We start from the raw sequence: 25,678 nt of genomic DNA on the forward strand, positions 1-25,678 counted from the left end.
AATAGCTGTGGAAAGGACAAGGAGCTGCACACACCGGGGCCAAGACAGGGAAAAAACAAGGGGAGGTTGGCTCTCAAAATAGCGGATGACAGTAAAAAGTGCTCCAACAAGGATCAGTCTGCTAACAAGTGCCCCTTACAAGGAACAACCATCTGCCAAGAATCTGCTCCTATTTATATTATTCCTAGCAAATCTCAGAAACAGGCATAACTAAATGGTTGCAGCTTTTTCAAGACCATGGCTTTGTTTGCACATTTTTTGGTAATACTTTATTCCTCTTGCCGAAACTTGTACACTTATGTCCCACAGAGATAAAAGGGACAATCTCCTGAGACTGGAGATGATCAGGAGACAGCCTCATTCATCTCTATAAATATCTGCACAGGTTTGCACTGCAGGGAGAGTAAAACTAGGCTTAGATGGGCAATGCAACCAGACACCTATTTGGTAAGTGCATTTATTGTTTAACACACGGTGAGAACATTCTTGGGAAAGTTTGGAATCAGAAAGTGTTAAGTAAAATATATAGAGCAGAGTGTGAAAACAGACTATGGAGACATGCCTGAACATACCATTTGTGCAGACTGTGCAGCTGTATGAGGATGCTTTGAGCAAATAAGCATCTGTACGTAGGCAATAATTGAATAAAGACCCAGAGGGAAGACAATACAGTTACAATGCAATTCAATACAGGAGGAATTAGAGGGTCCTGCACCTTGTAGCTTACAATCTAGAAGGGGGGGTCAAATGAAACAAGAGGCAATAACTGTAGGGGATGAGCTGATGGAGAAAATGGAAGTACAGTTGTTAGGTGTGGGTAGGATAGGCTTCTCTGAAGAGGAGAGTTTTCAGGGATTTTCTAAAAGCTAATAGAGTAGGAGATAATTGGACAGATTGTGGTAAGGAGTTCCATTGGATTGGAGAGGCTCTGGAAAGCTCCTGGAGGCGAGCATGGGAGGAGGTGACGAGGGAGCTAGAGAGCAGGAGGTTTTGAGAGGAACGAAGAGAGCAAACAGGTTGGTTTTTTTGAGACTAGGCTTGTGAGACATAATTTTTGTGAAAATGAGATCTGCTTGTTGATGCCCTGTTATGGGATCTCATACTGATAACATGCAAAAGGCTTAACTCTCCAAGCGATAATATTTGTATTATTCTTAGTAATGATTGTAATTGCTGTGTTGCAACTCTATATAATATAGGCCTGCATATAAATGATGCTGTTGCACAAAGCATGTCTGAAATTTGTAGTTAAAAATACATTTTCATTAAGAATAGTTTTTTCTGAAAGAAAAGTATAGTATTACCTGTGAAAAGGTTTAACCAGCACTGACCTGCTGCAGAAGATAGGGGCATCTAAGCTGGCGTGGCATATGGTTTGTTTGAATATTGTTTTGCACATCTGTATTTTTTAAAGTATTTCATTACTTTGGTTCCACACTATTTCCATTTGTTAGTTCTGAGTAACTCTTGAGCTCTTTTAGTTCTTTTGGCCTCACTTATAATTATACTGTATATAATACTATTTACTTTGATTACCCACTTCAATACTGGGCACTTTCACCCCCTTCCTGCCAAGGCCAATTTTCATCTTTTAGCACTGTTGCATTTTGAATGACAATTGCGCGGTCATGCAACACTGTACCTACACCAAATTTATGTCATTTCCCCCCCCCACAAATAGAGCTTTCTTTTGGTGGTATTTGATCACCACAAGGTTTTTTCTTTTTTGCTAAACAAATAAAAAACAGAATGAAAAGTTTGAAAAAAAAATAAAAATTTTTGTTTATGTTATACAATTTTGTAAATAGATACGTTTTTTCCTGCACTGATGAGCACTGATGAGGCTGCACTGACAGGCACTGATGGGCACTGATAGGCGGCACTGATCAGCACTGACAGGTGGCACTGATGGGCACTAATGGGCACTGATATGTGGCACTGGTGGGCAATACTGGGCACTGGTGGGTGGCACTGATAGATGGCAATGATGGGCACTGGTGGGCAGCACTGATGGGGAGGGCACTGGTGGGCAGCACTGATGGGGAGGGTGTTGGCGGGCTCCCTGAGCCCTGATTGCCATCCCTGGTGGCCATGGTGGGCATCCCTGGGGTCATGGGGGGCATCCCTGGTGGTTCTAGTGGTACCCCCCAGGGTCTGCACTGGTAATCAATGATCTGATTACCAGTGCAGACCCCTCCCCTCTCAGGAGAGCCACAGATCTGCTCACCTTTACTCGTGCCTGTCAGGCACGTACTGAGGAAAGCCGATCAACGGCTCTTCCTGTGTACTATGTAACCAGCTGTGATTGGACACAGCTGGTCACATGGTAAAGAGCCTACATCAGTAGGCTCTTTACCGAGATCGGAGATGCGGTGTGTCAGTGTGACACGCCACATCACCGATCGCCACTCTGCGTGGCCCCCGGGGGCTCGCAGAGTGCATTATCCTGCCGCCGTCATATGACATCCGGTCAGGATAATGCAACCACTTTCCCGCCGTTAATTGCCTATAGGGCGGGTGGGAAGTGGTTAAAGATATATACAACCCCTTGTTAAGATTTTACTTGCCATCTGTGTTTTTGTAAAAAAAAATAAAAATGTAAATTAAAATTGTAGTTACCCAATTCCAGGTTTGTTTTGGCTGATGCCATCTTCAGGCCATAATAGCATCTGCAGTGAAATCTGTTTAACCTCCTTAGCGGTGATCCCGAGCATGACTCGGGGTTAAATTTTACTGTCAGGAGCGGTAGCCCCGAGTCACGCTTGGGGTAGTATTGCAGAGTGCCAGCGGAGCCCCCTTACCTGCCAGTGAAGTCCCCTTACCTTCTCCCGGCGATCCATCGATGTACTTCGCTCTGATTGTCGGCTGACCGGCATCTGACTTCCTGGTTCCGTTCCCTGCAAGCAGCTGCGGCGCACGGGAGCGGAACTGGGCGGGAAATTTGAAAGTAAAAAAAACAATAAATAAAAGAGGTGATACAGTGTAATCTGAGATGATTACACTGTATTACCTCAGATTACCTCAGATCTGACATTAGATACATTACAGTGTCCCTTGCCTGACATTATACTGGCATTTGTGCCCATAAAAAAAATATAACATGGCATCAAAAAAGTGCCACTTTACTAAACTGCTTTTGGACCAGTTGAGTGACAGCGACAGCGACATGGTGGTGCTCGCAGAACTGAGCGATAGTGAGTCGTGGGGTGATTTGTCGTCTGACACTGATCTAGCAAGTGACAACGGCAATGATCCTGCACCTGACCTCAGCGATGTGCGCACTTGGTGCGCTATTGACTGCGATACGGACCACGTAGCGCCCCCCAAGATTCCTGTTTAGTGGATCACCTGGGATGAAGGTAGATGTTGAGAGTGACAACCCTCTGGCATACCTGCAATTGTTCCTCACTGAGGAGGTAATTGAAAAAATTGTCACGGAGACAAATCGCTACCAAGAGCAGCAATCTGCTACGCTGCATGCCAGGTTTTCCAGAAGCAGAAAGTGGGAACCGGTGACAAAAGAGGACATCTGGCAGTTTCTGGGACTCATCATTCTTCAGGGGTTGGTGGGGAAACCGTTCCAGAAATGGTACTGGACCACCAACAAGGTACTGGCCATTCCGTTTTTTGGCACCGTGATGTCTGAATACCACTTTTCACTGATTATGAAGTATTTCATCTTCACAAATCATGATGAGTTTGATGAGGCCACGCATCCTGCGCCCAAACTAAAAAAAATCTGGGAGGTATGGCAAATTATTGTTACCAATTTCCAGCGGACCTACGTGCCAGAAAGGGACGTCAGCGTGGATGAAAGTTTGATGGCCTACAAGGGACGCCTAAGCTGGATACAGTACATTGCATCCAAAAGAGCGCAGTTTGGCATCAAATCCTACATGCTCGGTGAGTCATCCACTGGGTACATCTGGAATTCAGTCATTTACACGGGTAAAGGCACGAAGTTCCACCCCAGGTACAGCGGCTATGGGATGGCCACATCATCTGTCCTTACACTGCTGGAGCCATTGCTGAACCAGGGATATTGTGTGACCACGGACAATTTATACACGTCTCCAGAACTGTATGAGGTTTTGCTACAAAACAAGACTGACGCATACGGTACCGTTAGGCCTAACCGACGTGACATGCCATCTATGTTTGCCAAAAAAACTAAAAACCGGAGAAATGGTTGCCTGGCAGAAGGGTAAGATGATGGCAATACGATGGCGAGACAAGAAGGACATGTGTCTCATGAGTACTGTGCACAATACCTCCACTGCCATGGTCCACACAAAAGGTGGGAAAGATGTGCTGAAGCCGCAAGTCATGATAGACTATAGTAAAACCATGGGAGGTGTCGACAGAGCCGATCAGGCAATGACATTTTATCCAGCTATGCGCAAACAACATAAAAAAATATTATAAGAAGATATTCAGACATCTTCTGGAACAATGCCTTTGGAATGCATATATCTTGCACAGAGCAAAGAGTGACAAGCCTCTTGTTCATTCTGAGTTTATCTGGAAGGTGGCTGAGCGGATTGTTGTCAACCATCAGACGCCACCAGTAGTTGTGAACCGACCTGGACGTCGTGGTGTTGACTTTGTCAATCCAGAACGCCTGACTGGTCGTCCCTTTGTGGATTATATCCCGCCAACCGCAAAAAAGGCAGCACCTACCAGGTTGTGCATAATTTTCTGCTCAAAGAGAGATGGCAATGGAAAGAAAGTCCGAAAGGAAACCAGGTTCCATTGTCCTTATTTTGACATCGGACTTTGTGCAGTCCCATGTTTCAAAATGTATCACACTCAGGATGTTTATTGAATTTTCTTTGTTTGACCAATTTCATTATTTATTACATTGTTGAATAAAATTATATTATTTATTAGATTATAATTCATGATTTTGTGTTTCAAACTTTATCACATCTGGGATGTCTACTAGAGTCTTGTTTGGTCAGGTTTAAGTCAGTAATTACTAAGAATTGTAGGCCTACAGTACATAACACCAAATTTCGATGCAAAAAACTGTACTGCTTTTGGTACAAAATTCCAGACATAATCATACCGCCAGGGAGGTTATTGCTTATTTGTCAGATATAATTACAACATTAAAAAAAATAATATTAAATCAATTTTAAAAGGAGAAATCATTTTTCAATCTGTAATAAAAAAGAGCAAGATTTTTAGTAAAACCCTATACTAACTAAAAAACGTATATGTCTTAAAAATGTATAAAAATGACTCAGGTATGCAAACGAGCCATAAAGTTATTATGAATTTAAGCAATGCATGCTGACACATGCATTGCTGATACAAATGGACTATCTAGCCAAAAGTGTAACTATAAGCAAAATTTAAAAAATTACATATGTTTTGCATATTAACTAGCATTAACACATCAGGGTCCCCTTCTAGTATAGTTTTATAGTTTTATTACCCGTTGATCTATCAGTAGATCCATTATTTTTCTAGTAACGGTAACAGGCCAACTGTCCAAATGGGGCAGTTACATTTACAGAAAGTCCTTATTTCAGCTGCTAAATGGTCAGAGCAGCAGTCAATCAACCAGCAGGAGGCACCAACTTCAGTGGATTGAATGAAGACACAGGAACATCACTGTCCTGCAGAACTGAGAGCTGGTGGTCAACCTATTAGAAAAGCTTTTTAAAGGGATAGAACAGAAACTGGCAGAATCAACAGATATTTAGGAAACTTTTTATTAACACCATAATACCAAAAAATCCTTGCACAGTTACATTTACAAATTAAGTATATCATTAAAAAACATTTACCAATTCTATATACGGATGACACCTGTGCCAAGATCTTGGATCAGGGTGTTAAAATTGTGACCAACAGGGCGGTAACCTTAGGTAGTTCCTTGTCTCCTAGTCTTTTTTCATCTAAAACAAAATAAGTCCCATACATGGCTCCATTGTAAGGGTAATTACAGATGTGGTACGCGAGACTGCCTTACATGTCCTCATATTCTACTAGGCGATGTTTTTACATCTTCTATATGTAATAAAATCTATAACATAGATAGATTAAATATTGTGTGTTACAATTAAAAAGTCTATCTAATTATGTTGCAAAGCATGCTCCATTCAGTATGTAGGTAGGACAACACGGAAATTAAAAGACAGGTTTAGGGAAAACTTGAGTGACATAAAAGGGTCAAAATCCACCAATGTCACCCACCACTTTAACAATCAACATGGGGGTGACATGTCCCTAGTAATGGTACAGGTTAAAGAAAAGATTAATACACCAACAAGAGGAGGTGATATTTTTCTAATTCTCTGTATAAGAGAAGTATTTTGGATCTTTAAACTCCAAACTCGTTTGCTGCAGGGGTTAAACTTCGAATGGGACGTAACACATTTTTATGAATAATGCTCGTCCATTTTTTTATCGTTTTGAAATAGGGGTCTGAGTGGGATTTATATTTGTATTTCAAGGTTTATTCATACAGAGATTTGTCTTCTCCTTCTCTTTCTACCTTTTGATTGGGAAATTTTTTATTGATTGGTGTATTATATAGAAGAGTCCTGACCGAACTCTGTATGGATATGCATGTGTATATAGTTATATAGGATGTGTTTGAGAAAAGGAATTCTTATACAGTATATGGTTTTGTGTATATATATTTTTTGGTATGTCCAGTTATCTTCTACAATCTTTTTTGCATATTCCATGATCGGGTAGGTTCCTTGGGTCGGGTATAAAGAGAAATAACTGTGTCGTTTTTTCACACACAGTCATGAATGCCTTGATTGATCTGTGTGTGGATGTGCATGTTTGCGGAGACTACACAATGTCATACTCATTTAATTATTGTAAAATGAGTTTAACATAAAAAGATCTATATTAGATGCATATTTTGGATTCTGACATGTACATATACATGTCTAATTGGGATCTTAAACTGCTATAAAGTTTTTTCATGCCAATCTATATACATAAAATTATTTTTAATTTATTATTTTTTATATTCTATTGACATCTGTGCTTTTTTGCCTGCACACATGATCCCTAGACATTCTTCAACATCTTTAAAGCGGAGTTCCGGGCACATAAATCATTTTTCAACAAACATACCCCCGGGACAGTCAGGGCTAGTACATTCCACAATGGCTAGCCTCTGATCTGTCCCGGTTCGCACTTACCTTTTAGAAGAAATACTCACTTATAAAATTTCTTCCACAGCGTTTCCATCTCTCTTGTGGGCAGCTGAAGCTGGCGCGGTCCTCTTCGGCGTCTTCTTCCGCGTCTTCTTCTCCCAGAATGCGCCTGCACCGGCCCCTCTCGTCACTTCCGGTGCGTTGCCCGGAAGTGACGAGCGGGGCCGGTGCTGTCGCATTGATTCCTGGGAGCGATGTTCAGCTCCCAGGAATCAGTGCAAGCCCGGAAGTGACGACGGAGCCGCGGCACAGAGGGAGGAAGTGAAGACTAGGTGAGTATCTTCGATCTTCAATTACAAGGTGAGTAAATAAAAAAAAAAACCTAACTATCCAATTCCTTTTCAGGTGAAGGTGTAGAAGCGGATGGGCACAAAAAAAAATATCGATTTTGTGCCCGAAACTCCGCTTTAAAGCTGTTGTTTGTCTTCCTTGATTCTTCTCCTTTTTCTGGCTCTTTTTCTGTCCCCCCCCCCCTTTTTGTCTTCAATCCTTTATTGTTTTTTTTTTCATCTGTGTCTTGACCTTTCATGTTCTGACTTTCAGATTATAGTTCAGTATGAGGAGGGATCCATTCTCCTGAGTTTACATTTTCTTATATGTCTTTACTGCTTTGGTTGGAGTCATGAGAATCTTTTAACATACATTTTTTTACAATCATATATGCAATACATGTATATCTTTTCGGACATATATTAATTCACTACAGGACAAGGGATCCCATATAACGATCGTTTTTGGTCTGAGTATAGTTTTTTCCTCTCTCTTTTTTTGAGGATAGCATTCACAATTTAAGTAATTTACAGATAAATATATAGATTAATATTACATATAAACAATTACTTTATTATTCATGAATATATTAAACAACACACATACTCAGACCATCTCTCGTCTTCACACTTGTTCTCCCTTTTATTTTATTTTCACTGATTTATTCATACATAAGTCATTGCTTACACTATGAGCTAGAAATGCATATTAATATTTTCCTTTATACACAAGGTTATATTTACATTTCTTTTTTGTCTTTCAACGTGTGGGTGATATGGAAACTGGTATATTTCTACATCAGATTTCCCATATATTGTGAGAGGTCACTTAGTTTTTCTTTTGTTGATTATCAATCACATCCTATATTTAATTAAGCTTTGGTTCACCATATGGGATAAATATTTAAATTGATTATTACATGTGTACACGCATTGTTTTTATGCTTTCATTTTATATGATAAATGTTTTTCTTGATGTTTTTTTTACATTTCTTCCTATTTTCCTTTATGTTTTTGATGTCTTTGATGTCCTTGATATGTTTAATGTTTATCCTTTCTCGGTTATACAAGAAAATGTGACAGATTGTTTTTAACATGCCGGTGGTATTATAGCCACAGGTGATGGAGGCATTTTCATCATTCAACATTAGGTATAGTAATTACTATTCATTTGTTTCAGCTGCTACAGCCCCTTTATCTGCGGTTAATCCACCGACATTCATTGTATGGTTATGAGTAAGCGATCAGTAGTGTCGTGAAACGCGTCAACCAAATATCAGTCCTGTGATGTATCAGTCTTGCTTTGATGTTCGTGGTGATGAATAAATACTTCATATGCTTTGATATATATCGGAGTGCAGTCACTATCGTTTTGTTTGGAATACAAAGGGGAGTTGTTCAAACAACTATATGGGTATTTGGGCTTATATATGTTCTAAGCAACTGGTCAAACTGCGCTTGACAATAACTTCCAAAGAAAATTTAGGTCTAAAGTGGTCTCGATGGAAATACAAACAAAGACCATGTGGCCCACTGACAAAAAGTCAACTGCTTAGCAAAAGAGAGCATGTACAGTTATATAGGGCCTCGAAGATCTATACTGCAAGGGGTTTCCAAACAATACTTTAACATAGGAACCATGTTCTGTCCATGTCAACCACTGGACAGGTCATTGTGCAATAAGTCTACTTACTGCACCACTAATATTGTTTTGAGTGGAGTTTTTGTTTATAGGAGATAGATAAAATGCTACAAATAGTTTGCATTGCAGCAATTATTATAGCACTAACCATTACAGGGAATGGAAATACCACCACAACATAAGATGAAAGAACATGAAATTGCAAGCAGATTAAGGTTAGACAAACCAGAGACATGATTCAAATTCTTTAAAGCAAAATATGTCGCCAAAGAATGAATAACATTCAGGATAATGAGAAAATGTAAAACTGTGATAATGGGTAGTACCAATTAAAAAACGTGCAATAAGGGATATTTCTGGATATCAGAACTATTATTATGAGTTATTACAATATTGTAATGATAATTTAAATGCATGTATACTTTGGTGTGTATTAGAAAACTGTTATCACACTACTATATTAATAAGATTAATATTGTTCACACTTATTTTCATTTGTTGGGCTGCCAATTACATATAGTTTGGAGGTTCCTTGTCATAATTAGGCAGCCACAAAGTTTAAGCTTGAAGCAAGGCCTAATGTACAAACTTAGTAGTAATGAATGTGGATTTGTTTGTTGTCATAGGTTAATTAAAGCTCTCAGCAGGAGGGTGCCTCAACCAACAACAAGGAAAGCAGAAGAATTAGCAGGAGAGCGTGCCAACCTGGCATCAACATGCTGTATAATAAATGCTCCCCCAGTATACTGCAAAGAGAAGGTAAGTAGTATACAGTGTTTTCCTAGAAACAATTGGCTTTAATTGAAACTCTACAGAACAACAGATAATAGATCCAATTTGTAGATTTTCATTCAAGTAAAAACCATTACCAGCAGATGTCAAATATTAAACTAAAGCCTCCCCCAGTGTGTGGGAAAAAAATAAATAGTTCAGTAAAATTAATGAGAAAATAGGATAAAAAGAGGAAAATATACTCTAACAGTGTTTCTCAAACTTTTTTCAGTTAAGGCACCCTTTTTAATTATAGGCAATCTCAAGGCACCCTTTAAAATTATGGTCAGTCTCAAGTCTTCTAAAATGTAAAAAACTATTCTAATAGTTTACATAATGCAGCATTATCCACACAAGTAGGATACACGACGTTAGAAGTGATTTCTCTTCCACAGCAAATACACTTTTGCACACTGGTACTGACTAGCTGACTGAAATTGAGAGAGAAGAGAAACACTGAAATGCTAATGTGACCCCAGTGCTGAGGGAACCAATAGACATCCTTCTTATCAACTGATGACATCATTGGTTTTTAGGATGCCAGTGTCTTGAAAGTCTTAATGGTGCATAATGAAAACCTGTGACTTTGTGTAACTAAAAGGCAGGTTTCATCTACCTGTTGGCTTGTATACAGTTTTTGGTAAATTTTAGGCGTTTTGCCAAGGCACCCCTGAAGAAGCCTCAAGGCACCCTGGTTGAAAAAGGCTGCTCTAACACACAGTAGGCAGACATAAACTATAGTTTATTTAGTGTTTTTTAAAGTGTACGTATAGCAAAAACATTTTTTTTCAAAGAGAAATTGACATCAACTCTTCCAAGTAAGAGCAGAAACAGCAAAAAAATCCGAATACACCTCCCATGCTTTCTCCAAAACAAAAAAACAGCAATTTTTTTGGTGGAATTAGGCTTTACTTTTCTTTTTTATATACACCAGTTATTGTAAAGAGGAGGTTGTGCTAATTTTGATCTCCTAAGATAATAAAAGCAATCACTCCCAGTGCTCAGGGGTCCTCCACAGGGAGAAATGGCTACACAGGCTATACCTCCATAACAGCTCAATGCTAAGCGGATGCAGCCCACCTCAGGTAGGGGGATCCAATATGATACTACCAAGACAACAAATGGGGAAGGCGCAAACATATAGTGCATTTATTAAAAGGTGATAAACCAATGAAATGCAAACTCATAAAAGTGCAGTGGTAAACAACATGTAAGCTGGAAGATGCAAGCTACTATTGCTCCAATAATCTCCCTTGTGCTAGCAAACTGACGTGTTTCAGGGGCGCACCCTCTTCCTCAGAGCTGTGCTACATGTTGATCTCTTATTTATAGCTAGTGTCCTTAATTGTATTTTTATTTATTTATATTTATTGTGGTGATTTGGTGAAGGATTCAGCTGATTCTTTCATTTCGTCACCAAGTTGGCAGGTCCTGCCAGTAGTATCAAAGAGTGTGGATACAAGCCCATATTCTCTTTGGCACAGGAAGGGTACTTCAAGCCCCAATTATCACTATGGTGCCCATAGTGATAATTAGGGCTTAAAGCACCCTCCCTTTAACCAAAGAGAATATAAGCTTCTATTTGCATTGTAGGGAACCAGCATGCTAATAGACATCTACTTTTAAGGTTACTGACCCATACACCTGGTGTAATGGGCTGTCATCGTTAAAAGAAGGGAACCACATTTCCTTTTACAAAACCTGTAGCAAATGAAAACATCTATTTGTATTAGATCACTTATCAGAATCTAAGTGCAATGCATGGAAGTCATTGTGGGAATTAGGATGTTATGGATGGTTTATGATGGGATTCAGATAGCTTTTTTTTTTTTTTTTTTTGCTGTATTTACTGCTATTTTTTTTTTTTTTTTAACAATAAAAAACAAAATGGCATATTAAAAGTAATTTTAAAAATGTACACAACTTTTTTATCTTTTTACATGTTTTCATGTATTATTTTGTTTTTTGCGCAATTTTTATTTAATTTCATTTATATATTTCTGTGTGATTTGATATGGGTTTATCAACAAAAGCCATGCGATCACCAGATCAGTAAACATATGGTGATCATGTGGCTTTGCTGATTAACAAAGCCTTGTGATCGGCATACCCATAAATCAGTTCTGGCTGCATATACTTTTCAATGCGAGTCACTGCTTTTTATTGTAGTATTGTCTAGAACTTTGAAAGAGCTTCCGCTCAAAACAAGTACTGCATCCCTAAAAACAGGTGCTTTACGGAAAAATTATTTTCCCTGAACTGCTTATGCTGTACTTGCTATAACATAAATTTTTTAAATATTAAATTTTACTGTTAATGATTCTAATATTATGCAGCGCTGGTATTTTGAATGCATTTGAACTAGGAAAACAGTGTTATGTATTCCTTGCCAGTGCACGGCATAAACACAGAATAAGCATTTTAAAATTACCTCCATTAATATTTTCTGCTTTGTGGGAATTCATACACATTACTATTAAACTGTTTTCCCAAGTACAGAAAAATTTTATCCTAAAATAATCCATAATGCAGATGTTTCTGTTCAAACTAAAAAGCATCATTATTTTCTGTTTGAGTTTAGCTTCAGTTCTATTGAGAAAATAGCACATCTAGGTCAGCTATATTATTTGTGAGGATGTTAGCAAATATATTGCAGTTCCTTACCTGCTTCTGTTCTTCAGATATTAATATATACCTTGGCATCTTCTTAAACTAATTGCTAAGTAAGAGGATTAGCTTTTACATGAACAGTCACAGTGTTATAATGGGAAAAACTGCAGTCCCAACATACAATTTACACGGACATGAACTTTAATGGCATCCCAGTCTTAGTCCCAGTCTTAGGGTTCAATATTGAGTTGGTCCACCCTTTGCAGCTATAACAGCTTCAACTCTTCTGGTAAGGCTGCCCACAAGGTTTAGGAGTGTGTCTATGGGAATGTTTGACCTTTCTTCCGGAAACGCATTTGTGAGGTCAGGCACTGATGTTGCGCGAGAAGGCTTGGCTCACAGTCTCCGCTCTAATTCATCCCAAAGGTGTTCTATCAGGTTGAGGTCATGACTGTGCAGGCCAGTAAAGTTCCTCCACCCTAAACTCACTCACCCATGTCTTTATGGACCTTGCTTTGTGCACTGGTCCAAATTATTTGGTGGAGGGGGGAATATGGTGGGGGGTTGTTTCTCAGGGGTTGTGCTTCGCCCCTTAGTTCCAGTCCCTCCAGTAAGAAAACTCCTAAGGCATCAGCATACTAAGACATTTTGGACAATTTCATGCTCCCAACCTTGTGGGAACAGTTTGGGGTTGGCCCTTTCCTGTTCCAATATGACTGCACAATTGTGCACAAAGCAAGGTCCATAAAGACATAGATGAGCGAGTTTGGGGTGGAGGAACTTGACTGGCCTGCACAGAGTCATAACCTCAAAGCAAGGTCCATAAAGACATGAATGAGCGAGTTTGGGGTGGAGGAACTTGACTGGCCTGCACAGTTCTGACCTCAACCTGATAGAACACCTTTGGGATGAATTAGAGCAGAGACTCCGAGCCAGGTCTTCTCCAACATCATTGCCTGATCTCACAAATGTGCTTCTGGAAGAATGGTCAAACATTCCCATAGACCAACTCCTAAACCTCTTGGACAGCCTTCCCAGAAGAGTTGAAGCTGTTATAGCTGTAAAGGGTGGACCAACTCAATATTGAACCCTATGGACCAAGACTGGATGCCATTAAAGTTCATTTGTGTGAAAAGGCAGGTGTCCCAATACTTTTGACAACATAGTGAATGTGTGTGTTAACTGAAAGAATCTGAACATGAAAATATAAATGTAGATAAGATGTTCAGTACAATTTTATCCCAAGCTTTGTGCAGTTAGCCATTGCTAAGAACAAGGGGAGGGTGGATATCTAGGAAGTCGTGTACATCACTGACATGGTTGCAAGGGAGAAAAATTGACTGCATTCTTTATAAAAACATCCACAAGATTTCAAAGGCTGGGGGTAGGTACATAAGAGCCTGGGCAGGGAGGAAATGAGTGGGATACTGCTGACCATCATTCAACCTGGAAGACTACGAGGGTCAGTTTTGAGATTGAAGGTAATTATTACAGCAAAAATTGTATTTTTTATTTTTTATTTTAATAGACTACTATTTAAAAAAAAAAATTGACTGGAGTTCTGTTTTAAAGATACCTATAGGCTGTTATTATTGACTTCTTCTTCAAAGTATTTTAGTTGCCTCAATGTCATGCTGACTAAACAGCTTTAATACATAAACTGTATAAGCTAGGAGCTCCATCATTCCAGTTCAACTTGCTACATACTTGTTCTGGTCTATAAAGCATTAAAGCCACAGACAACCGAGCAATTGGCATTTTTAAAATTTGATCAGCAATGTAAGGTTCAGGGAAGAAAATGTCTTTATGAGCCTCACATCTCTGCAAATCCGAAGTAAGAAATTGTGACAGCAAACTTGGGGTTTGCAGAGATGTACGGCTCCTATGGACATTTTCTTCCCTGTACATTGCTGTCTGGAGCCGGGACAAGCTCCATCCTAGCCTACACTCACAGTGATCGGCTTTATTGATTGAGATTCCTACAGCCGGAGCGGCTTCCACAATTTTGGCTTGGGGGTCACAGCAATCTAAGGTTCCTAAGGTTTCCTTTAAATTGTCAGACATTGCCTGAAAGTCTAGAGCAGGAGTCAGCAACCTTTCAGAGGTTGAGAGAAACCTGGACAACATGGAAGAAAGCTGTTGCCCAAATCTATATATTATGATATTTCATATTTTCCGGATTAAATGAGTTCTTTGACCATAAGTTAAAACTTAAACACAAAAACATAAATTTATTGGTAAATAGTATACAAGTCTAACAAAAACCAATCTATCTAGTTACATACAATAAACATTATTTCAGCTAGCTTCAACATATTACTAAAAACAAACAAGGAAAGAAAAAAGACATGACAAACATTTAGATATATGTGCAAGAGGTATATTCCATAATTACCATGCTACTGCACATGAGGGTCCCATTCTAGTTTGGTGTTCCAGAGAGTTCTCTCTTCTGTGACCTAAAATAATATAAACCTATCTCTCATAGACTAGCATTAGGCCATACCGATTGGGGGAACTATCTTACCTCTCTCCTACACCCGGGCGTATCTCATCCAGGACTGGACAATTTCCCCATCCCCTAGATTTAGCATAACTCAGCCCCTCACTAGTACCTCCTCTCTTGGAGGGAAAGTTAATTATGCCAGGTCATATCCTGGGCAAATTGTCCATTCCGGAACAGATGGCCTCCTTCATTGCATATCTAAATGAGGGATCCTTTGAAGTGAATAATTGAAGAACAAAGGGGTATGCGTCCCTTTGTTTAGATAAACAAGCTTAGGCACCGGAGTGTCTGTCAAAGGCCTTTTCACATACAGGACTGGTAAATTGGAATATTTCTCCTGGCAACTTCACCTATCCTGCACAGCAAGGCCTCCTGGGAAGCTATTTTACACACCCACGTTGATACAACTCTAAATTAAATATATGCATAATACAATATTATTTACAGTTGTTAATGGAGATTACACATAAACTCCCTATAAGGCAACAAAAGAAAAGATCCTTGGGGGGGGGGGAGGGGGCATCACAGTAGTGTCCTCTGTCCCCTTCACATCACCCCCCCACTGTAGTGCCCTTTGCCCCCCATGGCAGTTTCCTCTGCCCCCTCCCCCACAGTAGTGTTCTGTACCCCCCCCCCCCCCAATGCAGTGCCCTCTTCCCCCTTCACATCACCTCTTCACTGTAGTGGAGGGGGGGGAGGCAGAGCAATGCTCACGATCCACCTGTCAACTCCCCGTGGTGAATCAGTCGAGCGCGCTTGACAGCTTGCCAACCCCCGGTGTAGAGAGTGCAAAATAAAATACAGACATTACATTTTTCCCTGGTTAGCTATTTTGGAATTTTCAAATTGTACTCAAGTATATACAGTACATAATGCCATATTGTATTATGTTATCTGCATAAAACAGTAAATAATAAAATAAAGGAGCCACCTAGTTTACTGTAAGTGGCAAAAAGGGAAATCTCCCTAATGGGACACAGAGAACAAAGAATACACTGACCAGGCTTTAAACCCTTCTATCCTCGAACCAAACCGTAAAGTATTATTACAGACAAAAACATTAAAAAAAAAAATCACAGATATGATGCAGTCTGTCCCTAGCTATAACACAAAAGATTTTGGTGGGGTTTTTTTTTGTCTTTTTTTTTTTTTTTTTTATTCTTCCTGTAACATAATCTTATTACCTGTTGATTCTACCAGTAGAATAGTTTTTTTTCACTTTCTGTCGGGTAACACTTTCCCTCAATGAAATTGCACAGCAATGTTATAACCATGTCAGCAGGGTAATCTTGCCTGGACATGTAGCTTTTACCACTTGCCAATGGAAATATGTATATATATGTCGTGGTTTGCAAGTGGTTTACCAGAGTTGTGGCTGAACCTATCAGCCATAACCCTGGTATTTTTTTTTTTCTGTATGGCTTTCTCATTAAAGTGGTCTGAGTAGCTCATTAGTCACTGAATCACTTTCAGAAGCGGGGGGGGGGGGGGTTCATAGGTGTTTCTTGGGCTTACAATTTTCACCAGAGCATCCGAGAAGGGATCCGACACTGTGGCCAGCTGGCCACAGAGGTGAACAAAGACTAAATCATTTTTGATCACCTCTATGACCTTGAAGGACCAGAGAGACATCATGACATCACTTCCGGTCCATTTTTAAAGCAAAAGATCAACATTTTTTTTTTGATCTTTTGCTTTTAACCACTTCAGCTCCGGAAGGTTTTACCACCTTAATAACCAGACCATTTTTTTTTTTTTTGCTATACGGCACTGCAACTGACAATTGCGCGGCCGAGCGAAGCTGTACCCAAATACAATTGATGTCTTTTTTCCCACAAATAGAGCTTTCTTTTGGTGGTATTTGATCACCTATATGGTTTTTATTTTTTGCGCTATAAACAAAAAAAGACAGACAATTTAAAAAAGAAAACAATATTTTTTACTTTCTGCTATAAAACATTCCCAATAAAAAAAATGTAAAAATCAAATTTTTTCAGCAATTTACACCAATATGTATCTTAAAAAAATAAAATAAAAAAATGCATTGTTACTGTATAAATGACACTGGCAGGGAAGGGGTTAACACTAGGGCTGATCAAGGGGTTTAGTGTGCTCCTAGGGAATGCTTTCTAACTGGGTGGGGGATGGATGTGCTAGAGGAGCTTTGCTGAAAAACAAGATCTTACTCTTCCTCTGTGAAAGAACTGTCGTCTGCCTTGTTTACATAGGCAGATGGGAGTTCTGTCATGCTCCAGCACGATCGTGGGTGGCCTTCGGTAGCAGTATATATGCGGTGGGTGGTCCGGAAGTGGTTAAAGGTAAAGAAGAGATTTGGGGTCTTTTTGACCCCAAATCTCTCCATAAAGATGACCTGTCATCCTTAAATATGTAAGGGACACTGTAAAAATAAAAAATAACATAAATAGGAAAAAATAATTAAAAGCGACCCCATGCCTTCGTGCTCGCGCGCAGAAGCAAGCGCATACGTACGTCACGCACACATATGTAAACGGTGTTTGCACCAGGCATGTGAGGTATTTTCGCAAACGTTAGAGCAAGAGCAATAATTCTAGTGCTAGAGTTCCTCTGTAACTCTAAACAGGTAACCAGTAAAAAATTATAAAACATCGCCTATGGAGATTTTCAAGTACCGTAGTTTGTCGCCATTCCACAAGCGTGCACAATTTAAAAGCGTGACATGTTAGGTATTTTTTACTCTGCATAACATCATCTTTTATATTTTACAAAATTATTGTGTTTTTTTTTTTTTTAATTAAAGTGTTTTTTTCCAAAACAATTGTGTTTCAAAAACCGCTGTGCAAATATTGTGTGACATAAAAAAATTGCAACAAATGCCATTTTATTTCCTAGGGTCCCTGCTAAAAACAATATAATGTTTGGGAATTTTTCTAGCAAAAAATACTGATTTAAACTTGTAAACAAAGTGCCAGAAAAGGCTTGGTCTTTTATGTAAGAAACAAGAACATTAAAACCCTACTTCAGCTAACACTTTTGGAAAGTTCAAGCCACATAAATAAAATCTGACCTATACATCTTCTGACATGATTAACTTGTAATATAACTATGTTATAGAGGAGAAAAACAAAAATTGCTGCGTTAATGATAATAGACTTCATCATAAATTAACTTTCCTCTTGTATCTTTTATTATTTATGAACAATTGCCAACAAAAAACATCTGGAGACACAATATCCTAGTGAATAATAACAAGATACAAGCAAAATAAGATGAACATTTAACATCATTAGCTTTGCATCTGTCATACTGAAAATAATCTCTGAGGGGAAACTCATTCTAACTTTACATGGTTCTAGAGAGCTATGGATCATTATATTTGAACTAATGACAGTTAATAGTTTTCTTTTACCTCTGAGGAGCTTAAGGCTGAAAGATTGTATTTGCAAGATTTCTTTTTTAGCAAAAAATTCTCAATTATGTTTATTGTTTCTAATGAGCAAATCTGCTTGAGTTCGATTCGAGTCCTCCTCTCCAGCCCCCCCCCCCCCCTGCCCACTTACCTTCTCTTCCCTTTCCATCTCTTTCTTTTCTGGAATCTCTTTCTTTGTAACTTTTTTCCTGCTCTCCTTAGTTGCACCAGGAACTCTAGTTCAGTGAAACTTTATAGGACTATGAATTAATATCCACCTACTAATCCAGATTCCTGAGTTGTTAACTAAAATTGATTGAGTTTATGCTTTCCCTTGCTATACTATCTGTTTGACATCCTGTGCAATTCATTTTGCCCCCCCCCCCCTGCATGGGCAAATTTGGGACTTGTTTACTTTTCCAATAAACCCAATTTAAAAAAATAATTGCACAGAAAAAAAGGCCATTTGGGAGGGAGCAGCTCTTGTATTAAGGCTTGAAGTGAAACACAAAAAATTAACTCCTTTAAATAAAATGCTTGGAGGCAGGGCCAGCACCACCTATAGGCAAGGTGGGCGACGGCCTAGAGCGCACACCAGTCGGGGGCGCTGCCAGGGCTGAAAGTAAGGGGGCGGGCAGTCACTCTCCCATTCTGCCACTGTGGGGCTGCCACCTTCTGTCCATGCCACCACTGAGGGATGGGGGTGCGGCCTCCGCCTGCTCGCTCCCGCTGAGGAGGCTGAGCACTATCACTGCCTATTCTCTCCAGAGAGAAGCCATGTAGCCTGTATGGAGGAGGAAACTGAAGGACTAGCTGAAAACCAATAGAGCTAAGGGAGAGGAGCTCTGAGAGGAGTCCCCAGGTCATCAGAGCCAGCACTGGAGGCACAGAAAAAGACTGAGGAGAAATCCATCAAGTGACAAAGTGAGTGATTACTATTCTCCACCACCACAGGTCTCACCCCTATCCCCCCTGCCATAGAGGTGATGGGAGGGAAAAGGGATGAGACCTGTGGTGAGCGGGGTGCGCTGCCACTGATCTCATCCCTATTCCCCCTCCATCACCTCTGCCACTCATCCTATCCCATCACCACTGATCTCATTTCCCCTTCCCTGTTGCCACCCATCCAATCCCTGCTGCCACCCATCCTATCCCATCCCTGCTGCCACTCATGCCATCCCTGCTGCCACTCATCCCATCCCAGCCCTGTTGCTACTCATCCAATCCCTGCTGCCACTCATACCATCCCATCCCTGCTGCCGCCCATCCAATCCCTGATGCCACGCACCCCATCCCATCCCTGCTGCCACCCATCCAGTCCCTGCTGCCACTCATCCCATCCCATCCCTGCTGCCACCCATCCAATCCCATCCCTGCTGCCACTCATACCATCCCTGCTGCCACCCATCCAATCCCATCCCTGCTCCCACTCATCCCATCCCATCCCTGCTGCCACTACTCCCATCCCTGCTGCCACACATCCCATCCCATCACTGCTGCCACCCATTCAACCCCTGCTGCTACTCATCCTATCCCTGCTGCCACCCATCCGATCCCTGCTGCCACTCATTCCATCCCTGCTGCCACCCATCCCTGCTGCCACACATCCCATCCCATCACTGCTGCCACCCATCCAACCCCTGCTGCTACTCATCCTATCCCTGCTGCCACCCATCCGATCCCTGCTGCCACTCATTCCATCCCTGCTGCCACCCATCCCTGCTGCCACTTATCCCATCCCATCCCTAATGAATATCTCTCTAGAGCAGTGTTTCTCAACCTTTTTCCAGTTCGGGCACCCTTAAAAATTATCTTCAGTCCAGAGGCACCCCTGTCCAAGGTTCAGTTCTGGTTACTGTATGTCACGGAACGCTCACAAAATCGCGTTCGTTCCTGACACACACACAAATGCTCTGCTCTTTAAGGGTGCCAAAAATTCTTAATGGTACCCCACACATTGGCAAACATAGGGTGCTTTTGGTGCAGTGTAATTTAAAAAAAAAAAAAGGGTCAGGGACTTCTTTGTCTGCATTTCTGTGCTTAGGGAGGCCCATTGAAATAATTGGACTGCCCTACATGCAGCACGCAGCCATGCAGATATGAACCAAAGGCTTGTTCACATGTCAGGTTGGAGTGGTGGTAAAACCACATGGTTGAGCTGTTTTTACCATCCCCAACTTCTCCCCCTTTAGCTGCAGAGGCAGCAGCTGGAGGTGTACACATGCTGTGGCTGCAGCTGGAGGTATACCCAGGGTGAATGAGGCTGCACGGCAACTACTGTGTGCAGTGCACTTACAGGCTTAAAACAGGTGGTGAGGAGGCAACATAATGCCTATTTATCACCTGTCAAATGCCTCTGAAAAGCGACCTGAGCATGGATTGCTTTTCAGAGGAGCAGCAGTCCTTGCTGGTACAGTAATGGGGGGGTCAGGACTAAAAGTAACATACATAAACGCACACATATGAACACATACAAACACACACATACAGACATATGTATATATGCAAGAGACAGACAAAACTGCAGCAGACGTGCAAGTGGAATAGAAAGGAAAAAAATAAAAAAAATCTGTAAGCAGAATACAATATATAAAAAAAAAGAAGTACTGTTATCATTATCAGTATAATATAGTAATACAGTAATTATAACAAACATAGTAATACAGTAATTATAACAAACATCTTTATCTTTTTTTATATACCCACATATATATATATTACATTTACAAAGCAATCATCAAGGTGATCCTGTGTACTAAAGTAGCACCCTCCTAGGTAGGTGCTAGTGAGAGAGTGTAGTTTTTGGCTCTGTCTGCCTATCAGAGGAGAAGCAGGCAAATCTACCAGAAAGCAGGATCTGTGAGTTAGGTCTGCTCATGGTGCTCAGTGTGTGATACATCTGGTCTAGGGAATGTTTCACACTGGTCCAATAGGGAGGCATATTGGACAGTGGAGGAAATCTGACCAATGGGTCCACAGGCTTGGATACAGCCCCAGTGATTGGCACAGACTGAAAGTCTCAGTGCATTGTGGGGTGTGGTATAAAAGCCAGGAGCACATGTGCTGTGGGGTCTTTGGCTGGTGAGCAGAGTCCCGGGGGGAGGGTGGCGGCTGCCTACTTCTCTGTAGCAGTGGCACGCAGTCACAGGCAGTCGGTCTGGGGACCAGAAGGAAGGAGCTGAACCCAGAGGTCCAAGAGAGCTGACTGAAGGGGTAGAGACACTGGAGACCCTCGAAAAACAGTATCGTGAGTACAGGGGATCATGTCTAGGGACCTGACCTGAGGGGGGCCACCCCATTGTAGGTTAGTCAGAGGACGGGTGTCAGCAGGTGGAGTGAAAAGGGGTACTAGGTGTGTATCCCAAAGATATTTCATCCTAACAAGTCATCTACATAGAGGCTTAATCCTAAGTTCATCTAAGTGGCAAGGTGAATCAGTAGCCTGGCTGCATCTTCAGACAGGAGTCCTCATCTATTGTTAATAGTTCAAGTTGGAGTATCCCACTCTTCCCTTCTCCCATCCCTAATTTAAATAAAACCACAAAAACAACTACATCCCCTAGACTTTTCACTGACTGAGCCAAAAAGTAAAGAGTTAAATTGTGGATGCTGCAGTTGGTAACCCAGGGGGATCCCAAGGTGAACAATCCTGCAGTCCTCAAGGGGGCAGTGCTACATAACAAAGGAGAATGGAAACAGCTGGGAGGAACACTGTTCAAGGGTAGGTCAAAAATCCCAAGCAGTACATTCATTTATTTATTTATGCTATAGGCGGCTGTGGCAGCGGGAAGCAAGTATTAGACAGCGGACCAGCAACGGACCGGCACCGCTGTAACAACTACCAGCCAGAAGACCAGCAATCATTAAAGAGCATATTAATTATTAATGCATAGGTTGGGGTCATTTTGCTACGGCACACCAGTGTGCCATGGCATGCTAATTGAGAAACCCTGCTCTAGAGGAAGGCCCTCAAACAGTCGTACAATTTTATGTGGCACTCTGAGACACTTCCATATCTAGGCATTAACCTGACACCATCTTTGTGCACATTATACTCCAAGAATGATTCTGCACTTTTCAAATGCCTAACAGCTGACATGGACAGATGGGTGCTCCACCCTCCATCGTGGTTTGGCAGACTACACTCGGTAAAGATGAACATCCTCCAAAGGTCAGGTCAGATGAGCTAACATTCCAAAGTGCATATTATTCACTCCCAGGAGAAGAGGTGGACTGGGAACACCAGATATATTAAAATATTTGTATGCGGCGGCACAATTAGCCCAGCTAGCCAAATTTTATTCCAGTCATTCCCACACTATTTGGATGCAGGTGGAGGCACATGCATGTCTGCACCGATTAATTACCCACATCCTATGGTTACCGCCTAAGGAACGGCCCCCTAATTTATGCCTGGCATTATCTCTTTCCTTAGAAATTTGGGATAGACTATCTAAGTCTCAGAAATTTAAATCTCAGCATACTCCTCTAGCTCCTATTCTTAACAATGGGGAATTCACCCCGAGCCTCACTCCCAGAGTTTTAGATTGGTAGACCAGCAAAGGTTTACTTTGCATAGCAGATTATGTGATCCCAGAGGAATATTGTCAAGACAGGTCTTAATAGAGAAATATCACATGCCAGCTTCAGAATTCTTTCATTACACTTTCATTACACTCAAAAAAAACACACTTCCTCCTACCATATAACGGTATAACGGAATTCAGATATAGTGACTATGTCCCCCATTAAATATTTGTGTCAGAAATTTGATAAGATAAAAGGCCATATTTCTGAAATGAATAGTTTGACTGATTCCTCTGTTAAAAAGAGCTATATGGAGAGATAGGAGGAAACTCTCGAGCTGGATGAGTGGCACTCCATAGCTCAGGAGGCATTAACGTCTCTTGTAAATCATTGTAGTGAATTTTAAAGTGCTTCTGAGATGGTATATGGTACCAGCTAGACTGGCAACTTATATAACGGGAGCGTCCCCGTTATGTTTCCGTGGCTGTGAACAAGAAGGGGACGATGTACCACATATGGTTGCAATGCCCTGGGGTGAGGCGTTACTGGATTAGGGTGTATCATTTTATCTACACTCTCACCCAAGTAAACCTGGCCAAATCCCCAAAACAGGCTCTGCTGGGTTGCAAGGTGGAGACAGCCTCGAGACCCCAGAGACGACTCATAAACTTTATATTTACCTCAGCAAAAATTATAATTGCAAAATCTTGGAAATCTTGCCATTCTACCAGCTCAAGCACAAGCTCTCCTGAATTATGATCAATGAACGCATGTCAGCGATCTTAAACAATAAAATGAAGATGTTTGAGAAAGTGTGGGACCCATGGGTCTGATACCTGACTGGAGATCCTTGATCCGTATCTGACTGAAACAGCTCCAGGATAATGGGATTTGGAGCGCAGGGTCTTATCCTACTTCCCCTCTTAATCTTTACCCTCTCCTCCTCTTTTCCTAATCTTTGATATTTCCTTTCTCTGATCTTCCTGACTATCCCGTATAAACCTAAATAAGGGAATACCCCTTAAAAATTGAACACTGATTATCAAGTGAAGAGGGATGTGGCTCCCTCCTCCTGAAGGGGTGGGCCCTCCCACAAATTTAAGAGATTGTGGTCAGACGCACCCCCAGCCCGTAGGGGGTTGTGTGCCATCCATGAGGTAGGAAACACAACTCACAATTGTTTAGTTTTTTTATTGTATAATGAGTTTGAGATGTGCCTTATTCGTGGTCAAAAAGGACAGATCCTGCACATGCTGATATGCAACAAGTACAAAGAGGAGTACTTCACCAGCCCATGGCGCTGTCCATGTGTTCACCTCCTTTGTTTGTATGTTTTTTTGGCTGAAATGTCCTGGTTGCTGCTGCTCCTCTCTCACTCCACTGGGGGGGGGGGGGGGGGGGGCGGATCAAAACAATTCAAATCTGTAAAGAAAAGCGCACGCAACCTCGGGCAATAACGCTTTAATAAAGGACAATAAAACAGTACATTGGAATTGCACTCACACTTTTCCTTTAAGACAATCGCTTTACAGCATTCCAACAGGAGCTACTCGCTCCTCCCGTCCCTCCAGATGGTGACTCTGCGGTCTCCTCATCCGCGGCTGCCACCGCTGTATCCCCGCTCTCCTTCACTTCCTGTGTTGCCTGGTCACCGGATGCCGGTTCTAGTGCGCCTGCACACTATACCAACGTGATCTACAGCGCCTCAGGAGAGCCTCAGCCAAAGCCGGAGCCACAAGTTGTACGGAGCTGCGAGGTGGGGGATTCAGAATCCCCCACCTCGCAGCTCCGTACAACTTGTGGCTCCGGCTTTGGCTGAGGCTCTCCTGAGGCGCTGTAGATCACGTTGGTATAGTGTGCAGGCGCACTAGAACCGGCATCCGGTGACCAGGCAACACAGGAAGTGAAGGAGAGCGGGGATACAGCGGTGGCAGCCGCGGATGAGGAGACCGCAGAGTCACCATCTGGAGGGACGGGAGGAGCGAGTAGCTCCTGTTGGAATGCTGTAAAGCGATTGTCTTAAAGGAAAAGTGTGAGTGCAATTCCAATGTACTGTTTTATTGTCCTTTATTAAAGCGTTATTGCCCGAGGTTGCGTGCGCTTTTCTTTACAGATTTGCCTTATTCGTGGTACATCAAGAGTTTACACAATTTATGGAGATAGCCTACAAAGTTAGTACTATTTCTACAGATTGAGAAGACTTTTATTTTCTTAAACATAAGAAGAAAGCTCCTTTTTCGTGAGTCTTTAGCCCTTTTATGTGTATTTTACATTTGTGGAAGATACACATTATTTGCTATATCTTTGTATTCACTTTGTTATTGTGAAATACTTAAATAAAAAAATGAATCAGAAAAGTATATCAAAAGCTACCTAAAAGTAAACCATTATCCCCAAAACGTATGTACAAATAATTTAAAACGTGATCAAATTCTTGTAAATATTACAAATATATTAAAACCTTTCAAGCTCATTTAGCACCCTCTAGAAGTGTGCTAGAGTTAGTATAGGTTTGCTGTCAGTGTAGGTAAAACACAGTTAGCTCAGGGCTAGGCCTGAGTTGTGTAATCTGGGTCAGAGTTACTTTGGTTCAGGGCTGGGTGACTCATCTTAGCAGCTTCTTTGGTGCCTCCCCCTGTTCTCTGGGACATTGCAGAATGCTCTAGACATAGTGGGGTGAGGTTAGGAGGACCGCAGTCAATTCCCAGTAAAAGGGCTGGCAGGGGGCAGGCTACCTCATAAATAGGCATGAGTCATGCCAGTAGGGGCAGGCGGGTG

The 25,678-nt window shown here is 41.3% G+C and overlaps 1 protein-coding gene across 2 annotated transcripts in view; it reads left to right on the top strand.

Moving 5' to 3' along the window:
* Positions 1-25,678, top strand: part of GC (GC vitamin D binding protein) — a 233,924-nt gene that overhangs the window by 195,217 nt on the left and 13,029 nt on the right. For both annotated transcript variants that reach the window (XM_082243262.1, XM_082243263.1), the window contains exon 11: positions 9,725-9,857. In XM_082243262.1, the coding sequence (XP_082099388.1) occupies positions 9,725-9,857 (133 nt within the window). The remainder of the gene's footprint in view (positions 1-9,724; positions 9,858-25,678) is intronic.

This window comes from Pelophylax lessonae (genome assembly GCF_965119305.1).
Source record: "Pelophylax lessonae genome assembly, chromosome: 1".
In the NCBI taxonomy this organism is placed as follows: domain Eukaryota; kingdom Metazoa; phylum Chordata; class Amphibia; order Anura; family Ranidae; genus Pelophylax; species Pelophylax lessonae.